This window comes from Chiroxiphia lanceolata, chromosome 3 (assembly GCF_009829145.1).
Source record: "Chiroxiphia lanceolata isolate bChiLan1 chromosome 3, bChiLan1.pri, whole genome shotgun sequence".
NCBI classification, from domain to species: domain Eukaryota; kingdom Metazoa; phylum Chordata; class Aves; order Passeriformes; family Pipridae; genus Chiroxiphia; species Chiroxiphia lanceolata.
Genome location: NC_045639.1, coordinates 87,445,888 through 87,457,503, shown reverse-complemented (window position 1 = coordinate 87,457,503; position 11,616 = coordinate 87,445,888). Strand labels below are relative to the sequence as shown.

Below are 11,616 nucleotides of genomic sequence, written 5' to 3'. Positions count from 1 at the left end.
TCCAGTGTGCTAATGCACATAATTGGTTCTTTACAACCAGAAACCAGATACTCTTTCATTCATGCATTCATCCCATGGCAGTCTAATTTGTGGAACTGTGGTACACTGTTTTTTTTGGGAGGTAGTGGGAAGAATTAAAAAAAACCATTTCTTACACATTGTTACCTGTCTTGGGATATACACATATGATTATGTAGGATCTGTGTCTGGGTGGCTGTTTGTCCTTTCTTGCAGAGTATTCTTGCTCACTGAGTGGGAGGGTCACACTGTATGAGACTAATAAGGACAGAGCTGCATCCCCCTCTACCACTCTTTGGAGACTTACTCCAGCAACTCCTCAGCACTACAGCAGCTCTGTACAGGCATTTTCAGTGCTTCCGGGGGACAGAATAATATAAACATTAAAGGTAAGCAACTCATTATTTGTAGTCAATTCTCTAAACGTATCACATGTGCACACACACACACATACTACACTATTCCTGGCTTGTTTTGTGGTGGTTTTGTTCGTGGGTTTTTGTTTTCCAAAATAACCATTTAAGTTTATCACTGCTACTATTAACTATGTTTTGTATAAACACGATGTAAGCTGTAAGTTTTTAATGCACTGCAATCAGCCTTTCGCTATAGTATGCTTCTCATGACAGTGTAAATACATTGTACATGTTAGTGGGTGACTATAGGTATATGCAAAGATATGCTAATAGAAACAGCCCTATTAAATTAGCAGTAATTTACAAAGCTGATTAAACTGTTGCAAATTGCCACAATTCTGATTGTGCATGTATTTACATTTAAAAACCTACCTATCAGTGTGTGCCCTTGTAATTAGCTCGCGTACCGGGTGGCCTGCACGCAGTTAGTCGAACGCGCCGGTGAGTGAGCTGCGGCAGCGAGTGCCCTCCGAGGAGGGGGCACCGCGCCGCGCAGCAGCTGCGGGGCAGAGCCGGGGATGCCGAGGGGCGCGTCCCGCCGGGCTGGCACCAGCGCTGCCGACCCCGGCCCGCTCCCGCCCGCGGCGGCCCCTCACCTGCGGCCCCGCGCAGGTGCCGGCGCGGCCCCGCCGCAGCGCCCGGCGGCACCGGGGCTTCCCCTCCCGCAGGCGCCGCCGGCCCGAGCGGGATCCTGGCTCCGCTCCGCCCCGGGGCCGCATAGGAAGCGTCGGCGGGCGCTGCCCCTCGCTCGGCTCGGTCGGGCCGGCCGCTCCCGGCGCCGCAGGAGGGTCCGGGGAGACGGGGCGGGGGCGGCGGGGGGGGGACCCGACAGCGGGGCCGGGGGCGCGGAGCCGAGAGCTCAGAGAGCGAGCTCTGGCTGCGGGGCGGGGGCGCTGCTCGGGCTCCTCGCCCAGCCCCGCCGCCCAAGCTGTCCGCTTGCCTTTCCGCCTGGAGTGCTGGACCTTCCCTCTGGCAAACCCGGCTCGATCCGAGAGAAATGAAGCTGCCGGCACTGCCGAGTTAAAATCTGAGCTGCCGAGGGCTCGGGTCGCTCCGCAGGCGCCCCGTGGGCTCCGGAGCGCCGGTTGAGCGAGGGAGCGGAACCTCCCGGAGCCCCTGGCGGGAGGGGACCCAAGCCCGGAGGTGCGGCGGCAGCGAGGGAGTGGTGATGCTGGTTGTTAGAGCCCTTCAAAAAACGAGTCCTCTGAAGCGGCAGCTCTAGCGAATTCCCGATGCCTGCTTGCAAAGCAGGTGCAGGAAATTAAATGATAATGTTATTTGAACATATATTGGCTTCGCTGCTGGTGAGGAGGCTGGAAAAGTTAATGATGGTGTAGTTGCTGTCAGTGCATATGTCTGACAGAATAGCTCTGATGATGAATAAGGTGCCCTGTGAAAATAATTATAAAAATTGCATCTTAGGTATGTGTTTTGCTTTTCTTACAGAAAAAGATTAGATTAGAATTAGATTAGAATAATATTTGCCATTTTCTGTCATTAAATCTGTGTGTATCTATGCATCACAGTTGACTTAGAAGAAAAGCTGAACAATAAAAGCTATGTTCTTGAAACCAGACTGTACATTTGTGAGATTTTAAGTGGCAATTAAATATATGCTGCTTGTATATTTTGCATGGTAAAGAAACAGCATACTCTGGTTTCTGTTGTGCTTAAACTGAAACAACTGCATGTTGTTCTTTGTTCAATTTGAAGACTAGTTCAGTAGTAGTAGTCTTCAAAGTCACTGGAAGTGTTGTGACACCAAATAGTTTAGCTAATATATTGAAAATTGAAAAATAATTTGGGGAGAAATATAAAATTATTAATTACTAATTAAATGGAAAATCAGGGCCTTTACAAGTAATATATCTGAGTTAGTTTTTCTAAGGTGTTACTTTGAAGTTCAATAAAGAACTAAAAAGGAGTATATTTGTCATTTATTTCTAAATTGACATAAGACTTTTTGTAGCTCCTTAAGCAGATAAATTATACACTTGCATGTTGCTAGCAACTTTCTCTTCACAGTTAAGAAATTTTTGTTTGCAGTTTTCTGATGGAGTGAGGCGAAAAGAATAAGATGAAACTGTTATAAAAATGCTTATTTTCTGTTTCAGATTTGTAGCTGATTGTTCATATGTGTCCAGGGGGAGATGAACTACATTGGATCCTGCATAATTTGGCTTTGTATGGCAGTCTTCCTCCTCCTTCCTGTTTCTACTTCCGTGGCTGTGAGTGACCAGACAGGTACTTCCACTTTTCTTGCCCATCACAGACCAAAGGCATAAATCTCAGTACTGAAAAATTTCTAACAGATAGCAACAGCACATGGAAAATATACAGTATGAAGAGATAAAATTATACAGGATAATGTAAATCTTTTTTTGTAGAATGTACTACGTTAGAAGCAGTTTCCAAATAGCCTTCCTGTGCTTGGAAGAATCATGCTTGGAGGCAGTTGTAGATCCTAGGAGTTTTGTTTTGTCTTTTTTTTCTGTACCATACAAACCAAGATTGTAAATCAAAGTTTGCGAAACTTTTGTGGACAAAGTCACGTGGCTTTATTATAGCAGACTAGTTATCACATTGACCTAAACAATACTTCAAAGATCTGTATCTATCTGTATCTATCTTAGACAAAACCTTGTGCCTAGTGGGGAAAAGGAATATAGTGATATTTTCTAACTTAAATGCTGTTATCCATATTCTGCAAATTTTCTCATACTTCTTTGTTTTCTTCTTTCTCTGTCCACATGTTATCTAGTATTCTCACTTAAACTCTACAGTAACTCTCCAGGGTGTGGTAAATTCTGTCTCAAAGGCACATCATGTGTGCTTCTCACATGAGGAATGTCCGTTTTCTGGAATTGCTCAGCCTCCACGCACACCTCAACTTTCTATAAATTTCTTACATTTACTGGCAAGAAGAACATGCTCATTGTTATTTAAATAAAGTACTTTTTTTTCAAAAATTAACTTAACTTTTAGTAATGCTGGTTTTTTCCAGAAATTTGATGAAAGATAATAGAAGCTATACATACACAAAAACTTTGAATTTCAATAGCACTTTCGAAACTCAGGCCCAAGAAAATAAAAAAATCAGTGACTAGGATAATGATCCTTTTACTACTCCTGGAAACTATAAGTAGTAATATTGAATAAATAATAAGTGTAATATGTGGGCTCTCAGGTAAGAGTAATGCATTGTGAAGAGTCTGAATTTAAGTCAAAGATTTCTTTCCCTTATATTTTTAGGGCAGCGAGGCTAAGTGCTCTACTGATGAATTATTCTTAACCCCTGTGAGAGAACAAACCTACATCATAGCTGTAAAATCACTCTATTCAACTGTCTGAAAAAAGCAAAATAGGTTGTATTTTCTGTCACTGCTAGCTGGTTAGTTGCAGAAGGGAAGTTTTTAAAAGTGCTAGAATGATGTGAGTGCAGAAGGTTCCCTAGCAATATAAATGAATAAATGGAAACTTGAAAAATGTTAAAACAAAATTCCAGGAAGAATTTTCTCTTTTCTTCTATATTCTTTTTTTCCCCTAAAGAAAATATGTCTTAGTAAATGTTGGACATATGTGAGAGGTATATTGAACTGCTAATATACAGTGAATCTGAACTCTGCATTACATTCTGTTAGAAGTTAGTGGCTAGACAACCAGCAGTGAAGTTGCAGTTTTCCTTAACCTGATTGTCACAAATGGATCAAATATGGGTCCAATTGAACCACTAGGAAGAAGAAGAGAGATTGAACTTCTCCTGTGAATAGCTGATGGTGTGCAATTGAGAGATGCTTCTGCAGTTTGTGGTGATACAGGCAGATGGTGAGGAATAACAAGTAGATAGCTGCCAGCTTGAGCAGCTCTGCCAACAGCAGGGAATAGGCTCAGAGTGAAGCCTGAAGTTGATAATGGGAAAGAGACTCTTCTAGAGTCTGTAGGTATGGTTACTGTCCAAAAAAGAAATACAACTTGTAGACCAGTAAGCAGGAGTTGAGAAAGAACGAACCCAGTAATGGAGCAGTAGTAAAACGAATATAGATCTTTCTGCAAACCTTTTGTTAATCTGCCCTGCTCAGCTGACACGAATACTCTGTGTTGCAAAGTAGTCTTGCTACAGTTTGATAATTTATATGCAGATGAATCTGTTACAAATTGGAAATATGCTCACTTCAAGAAGAGAGGAATAGCTAACCTCTTTTTTTTTTTTTTCCTCCTCCTATCTTGCATTAAGACACTAACTCATTATTTCTTTTGTCTTTGTTCTCTCCTATGCACCAATTCTGTTTGGATCAGCATCTGTCCCTCAGTATCTGCCTAGGCAATCCTTCAACAACATATGTATAGTATTTATTTCTCACTGTGTTAATATGAAAGCCTTTCCAGCAAAGCAAATTTAGAGACGATCTGGGATTATTGTATTTACATCCTGAAATTTATCACCTGATCTACTTGATTCTAAAGGAATGGCTTTGAAATTCATGAAAAAGTGTGAATTAGAGTTAATTTAAGGGTGATGAGGGAAAGAAGTATGTTAGGGAAAGGATTAACTTGTGTGCATATGTAGGGGAGAGCTTTCTGAGCCGGCATGCCAAATATACTTATTCTTTGGGTCAATATTGTAATAAATAATTACCAGTATTGAGAAAAAGGTCAGTGTGACAGAGTATGCTGGATCGTCTCGGAGCAGTCCTCCTTAAGCTCTGAGTGTCCCAGTAACCATTAGATTCACAGCAAGGATTTCTTTCAGTTCTTGCCTATCCAGAAGCTTTGCTATGCTGAATGTTCATCAGAAGGAAACACTCACTTCTCATGACAGAATATAGCAACTCTGAGGGAGAGGGTTCAGGAGTTTTCCACAATCCTGTTTTTGATCTGACTTCAGGAATATTTTGTTCATGTTGTCAACTTATTGGGAATATTTGGGTTTTGAGAGTGGATATGAGCTGTAGTGACACATGAAGTTCTAATCTAATCATTCCAGAATGCTCTATATTAAGAATATTAATACTCTGTCTCATTCCCAGATCATTGCTTCTTTTTCAACTTTGTTTTACAATTTCTGTTTTTAAAGTCACTTGCTAACCCATGAAAAATGCAGTATAAGCAAAGTCCTGGGACTGTCAGGCATGGTGAATTTCCATTGCCTTTTGACATGGAATCCGCTGTGAAAAGTATAGGCTCTAGATTATAATTTTGGATAGGCACTTTAGCCCAAATACAGAGTGGTTTCAAGTATGCAAATCTGTTCAGCTTTTTTGGTTTTAATGTTTTCAGTATGGCTAGATACTTCTCAAAATCAAGATAATGACTCTACAGTAGCTCTCATATATTCATATTTCTGATATTCCCATCCACCCTGACCTTGAATATTTCCAGGGATGGAGCATTTACCACCTCTCTGGGCAACCTATTCTAGTGTTTTACCACCCTTATCATGAAGTCTAGTCTAAGTCTAACCTCTTTTAGTTTAAAACTATTACCCTTTATCCTGTCACAACAGACCCTGATAGAAAGTCTGTCCCCATCTTTCTTACAAGCCCCCTTTAAGTACTGAAAGGCTGCAGTAAGGTCACCCTGGAGCCTTCTCTTCTCAAGGCTGAATGACCCCAACTCTCTTGGCCTGTCTTCACAGGAGAGGTGCTCCAGCCCTCTGATCATTTCTGTGGCCTTCCTTTGCATCTGCTCCAGCAGGTCCATGTTGTTCTTATGGTGGGGCCACAGAACTGAATGCAGTCCTCCAGGTGGGAGGGTCTCATGAGAGCTGAGGGGCAGAATCCCCTCCCTCGACCTGCTGGCCATGCTTCTTTCGATGCAACCCAGAATACAATTGGCTTTCTTGACTATGAGCACACACTGTCAGTTCATCTTCAGCTTTTCATTCACAAGTATTCTCAAAGCCTTCCTGTCATGACTGCTCTCAATCACTTCATCCCACAGCCTGTTTTGATACTGGGCATTGCCCTGACCCATTGTGCAGCACCTTGCACTTGACCTTGTTGAACCTCCTGAGATTCCCAAGGGCCCACTTGTTGAGCTTCTCCAAGTCCCTCTGGATGACATCCTGTCCTTCAGATGTGTCAACCGCACCACTCAGCTTGGTGTAATCTGCAAACTTGATGAGCATGCACTGGATCCCACTATGTCATTGCTGAAAACATTAAATAACACTAGTCCCAATACAGACCCCTGAGGGACACCATTTGTTACTGATGTCCATCTGGACATTGAGCAGTTGACCACTATCCTCTGGATGTGACTGTCCAACCGGTTCTTCATCCACCAAGCAGTCCACAAATCAAATCCCTATCTCTCCAACTTAGAGATGTTGTAGGGACTATGTCAAAGGCCCTGCAGAAGTCCTTTGCTCTTCCCTTGTCCACAGATGTAGTCACTCTATTGTAGAAAGCCAGTAGGTTGGTCATGAAGACCAGCCCTTGATGAAGCCGTGCTGGCTGTCTCAAGTAATATGAAGTCCTGTTTTTCACTACCTACTCTTCCTTATGGGAGAATGGAGTTTCCCAGGGTCTAGTATGAGTATCCTAATCCTTGAACTCCATTAGTTGGGATTTCTTAATTCTGTCTGCCAAAGCTGTTTGTTACTTTCATAACCATATAAATAGTCACCACACTTAAGTTGATTTCTTTACTTTATCATGTCTCTGTCATGCATTTTCCCCACCCTTGTCTTAATTAACACATATGTTGTAATGTAACATGATCTGGTTTACAGAGTAAAAAAGGAGTAAAAAAAAAAAATTCACATCTCATTTCCTGGTGCCTCTATACTTGAGGCTACAGGTATGTAGGATTTCTGAATTCTTGACCTTAGTTGAAAGCAGGTCAGCTGAGTCTGCTTAACTTTAGTACAAATACCTTTGGGGTGGACTCATTGGATGTTGTTGCTGATATTTGCAAATGTGTTGCAAACTCTGAAGATGTTGTCTATGTATTTATGAAGCTGTATCCAGTAAGTGTGAGACAAATCTTGGCTAATATGTGTTTGTGTCTGAAGCTTGGGATATGGGATGATGGGATATTAGGGCTTTGCTGTTTGGCCACATTCATTAGGCTGGTCATGCTTACTGATGGAAACTTCAGTGCCCTTGCAATGTACATTTCAGTGGTGTTAGATGGCAGCTGAAAACTTCAGCTGAACATACAGTTTAATTGTAAAGTAGCATGTAGGTACTTGCAAAGTGAATCTAGCCGTTACAGGTTACATTTGATCTGGAAAAGCCAAGAGTGCTTATTGGAAGTTAGGGTTCATAATCAGGAAGTGCACACAAGAGATGCCTTTAAGAGGGACTGAAGCATGCTCCTGAGTTCCTCTGTCCTCGTTTGCTTGGAATGGAAAGCTGAGCGTGTTGCTTAGGTGGAAGTTGCAGTGTCCTTCAACAGGTGTCCTGATTATTCCAGGAATTAGGAACATGTCATTGCATGTTGCAGCAGATATGTTTAGATGCAATGCCCTTTTTTTGTTTCTCATAATTCGATTAGAAAACAAACAAAAAATTCTTACTATTGTTTTACTGGGAAGACAGAAGATCAGTGGTCTGTGATGTATCTGCTTGGTCCGCATAAATACATATTTTCAAAATGATGAGGTTGATTTTATATTAACAGACTCATATGTAGAACTCATTGATTTATAAATATCAAGGTCTAATTTGTCTTATGGATAGGTGAACTCGTTAATTTATAGATATGTTACCTTGACCTTTGATATCACTGTTTTAATATAAAATGTTTAGTTCAGTCCACACAGATGCAGTTTTGCTATGTGCAGAGTAATCTAGTGTATAAATGTAAGCTCGTTCTTTTTATTATTTCATTAATTTTATAATAATGTATTCTAACAGGGCAGATAGGTTCATGGTTTCCATATCTGGATTAGCAGTAAGGGTTTGCCTGTTTCTTTTCCTTTCCTGAGTATCTTCACATAGACATTCTCATTCAGCTACCCACAGGTTGAATGGGCAAACTGTCTGTTTTGTCTTGGGCTAAAGAAAAATTTAAGGACCTTCCAGCAGTACTAAAAATTGTGGAAGAGGTTAACTGTACAAGCTGTAACTTAGAAAGAATTTTCCTCAATCTATAGCAATGAAAGTCGTCAGTCTTGGTATGGAGAGGGTTTGGTCTTATTATTTGAGAGTTTTGCCTTAGCTCTCTGGTAAAAAAGAACAGCATTGGACTAAAGGAGTACATCAACAGTATGAGATAGAAGATTCATGGTAACCCTTTCAGTTCTTTGGGGGATATGGAATATAACCAAATATCTAACACTCAAATGACCTGTCTATGCTGTGACTGTTATGCCACTGATAAAAATAGGTCCACAGTCTGTGGCATGTGAGGAATCATTGCTACCATCTGAAGAACACAAAAATTAAGGCTTGAATCTATATTTGGACTTGGAAGAAAGTGGCTGTGGGGAATAAGCTAAAAATTCCTAGTCTTTCACACTAAATCCTCATGTAAGTCAATGCTGAAAAAAAACAAAGCACACTTGTGTCCCAGGTTCTCTAGAGATTACTACATCAGTTTAGGGTAAAATCAGCAGTAAGTAATATCTGTCTGCTCTTATTTTAAGTACTGTCAAGAATTTAACCAAAAAGGGAATTTTTCCTGTAGTCTTTATCTATATATTGAAAAAAAAGTGGTTAGAAAACATGTAGATATAAGAAAAATGTCTGACATGCTATTGTGGCTTCAGTTAAAAATGGCTTCCTTTACATCAACATATTTGTTAGAGCTATACTTACATAAATCTACCACAACTGCATTCCTTGTTTTAGAGTAGCAGTATATAGAAGTCTGTAGTTTAATAATCTTTATATCTGATTGACGATTGAGGTTTGTAGACTAAAGGGTATCTAAGGTGAACCTGTTTCTGTCTCATACTGTGTGTATATATCAAACGGTGTATTGAAATTTCTATGTTACTATGTAAATCCAGTGAATGCTTTTCACACTACATAAAATTCCCTGCAAACCAAGAATGGTGAAAGATTTAATTTCAGAGATTTCAACATGAATATTCATTACAATTCTGCATCCTTTATAAGGAAAGGGAATTTATGTTTTTTAATTCATATGCTTTATCTAATTCATCTTGAAACTATATCTATCAGTATAGGAAAAATCATGTATATACCTGTATTTATGTATCTATTTGAAGGAAAGAAAGAATTTATTCCCTAGAAGTAAACTAATTTATCTGTGATGTTACTTGTAATTGTAATTGTAGATGTGAAGGACATGGAACTTAATGAATCTTACAAAAAAAAAAGTCTCACCCGGTTCATTCTTTAAACAATGACATAGCTTTCATTGACCATATTATCAGGAGGTGTCCTTATGTCTGTATTATATAATCTAGTTTCACTTTTACTAATTATTTCCAATTAGCTCTTCTTAATCCAGACCAAATAATGAAATATATTTAATAGCACTCAAGAGTTTTGAAGGATACTATGCTTTCTACATAACTACAGAATGAATGACAAATATCGTGCTTTAAGATTACAAATACAGCTATTTTGAATGCCAGTGGTTGTCTGAATGCTGTTATGAAACATTTAAATATAGATAATTTTCAGGTTAATGGTAGGGCACTCCTTACTCTTTTTGTTGAACTGACACTTGAGAAAGCCTCTCGACCTTCACTGTTCAGCAACCTCAAATATACCTTGGACATCTTTTTAGTTTCATTAGCTCACAGATCTCTATGCTTGATAAGCTCATAGGCCAAATATCATTACTTGTCGTCGTTCATTTGCTGGTTTTATTAGGATTTAGCAGGGCTCTTTGCAAAACTTGTTAAAGAGCAAGCCCTATTTATTACCTATGCACAAAAACCTGATATTTTTCTGTATTTGTTTCTTAAAAGTGGGCATTCCTATGTGTCTGTTAAAAAAAGTAAAGAGCTAAGATATTGTATATTAATAATACAGTTTTTGATCTAAGCGTTCCATTAGATTTAACCTCAGAGTTTACCATGTTCCACAATTTAGAATATTCTGCTTGTTTACCAAAATACTTTGGTTCAGATTTACTCCCCTACTTAATTTTCAACCATTTTTTTAAAAATATAAGTATTGTTGGCATTGTTTGTTACAGGATATGATTATAGCCTTGTTAATCCACATTTTGAAATTAGTTACTGTTCCCTGAATTAACAGTAGATTATTTTCATAGTAGTCAAGCATCTATGCTTTATTTTTTCATATTCATTAATAGGGGAAAAAGATTTTCTAATAATTTAGTCAGAAATTCAAAAAGAAGTTAGATGTTACTGCTTCATTGAGTGTTGTAGATGGGAACGGCATGGTAACAGTTTAGTGTTTTTCTTCTGGTTGTATAGTTCATATGAACTTTAACCAGAAGCAGCTGAATTAAAATGAGGTAAAACTTGTATCTGCTCATATTCTTGTAAGTGTAGTATAGAATCTGAAATATCATTGCTCCTATTATTTTTTTTAGATGTTATAATTTGTTTTATAGCTGCTTTTCATATCCTAAAGAAACAAAAAGAAACATTCCTTTTAATGTTAATATCACTGTCATGAGAGTTTTTTACGATTAATTTTAGTTTGATAGCATTTTATGATGTGTTCTGTTTTAAACTGTGTTCTCTTGAAGGTGCTGTGTGTCCTTTAATGAAAACAGCTGTCCGTCATCTCAAACAAATCAACAGAGACAGTCGTGGTGTTTCAGGTAAATGACTGAGCTAGTGTCTATATTAATTGGCTAGTAGTGGATGTAATCATAATCTGACTGAAACTGGCTTTAAAATTGAAAAGACAGGACAGAATGCCACCTCCAAGCTCCAAAAGCTGCTGCTGTTGTTGGGAAAGTGGGATTAAAATCAGAATGTGTTGTTCTTGGGAAGCAGTGGTTCAAGTTCAGCAGCCACATTGATTTCCATAGTTTTTCCCAATGATTCCACATTCTTATCAGTTCAGATGATAAAAGGAAATAACAAATGCATTTCTCAGGTAGCAAAGTCGTCTATCAAGTGAATTTTGCATGAATAGTTTTGTTAAAATGAATATTGAAATCTTCTCTGTCTTCAAGTATTAGTTTTCGAAATAGCTTGTCTGTCTGTATTCCAGAAAGTCACCAAGCATGCTAAGAGTCAGTATTTACTTCTGGTTTTTAAATCCCATTAAATTGTATC

The 11,616-nt window shown here is 39.2% G+C and overlaps 1 protein-coding gene across 5 annotated transcripts in view; it reads left to right on the top strand.

Moving 5' to 3' along the window:
* The first annotated feature begins 318 nt into the window (after window positions 1–318).
* Window positions 319–11,616, top strand: part of COL19A1 (collagen type XIX alpha 1 chain) — a 190,602-nt gene continuing 179,304 nt past the window's right edge. For 4 of the 5 annotated variants that reach the window (XM_032683529.1, XM_032683530.1, XM_032683526.1 and 1 more), the window contains exons 1-3: window positions 319–407; window positions 2,549–2,678; window positions 11,079–11,153. In XM_032683529.1, coding sequence (XP_032539420.1) covers window positions 2,585–2,678; window positions 11,079–11,153 — 169 coding nt within the window. In that variant the 5' untranslated portion in view covers window positions 319–407; window positions 2,549–2,584. Of the gene's footprint in view, window positions 408–1,537; window positions 1,578–2,548; window positions 2,679–11,078; window positions 11,154–11,616 lie in introns of those variants that run through there. The other variant, XM_032683527.1, reaches the window with a different exon arrangement.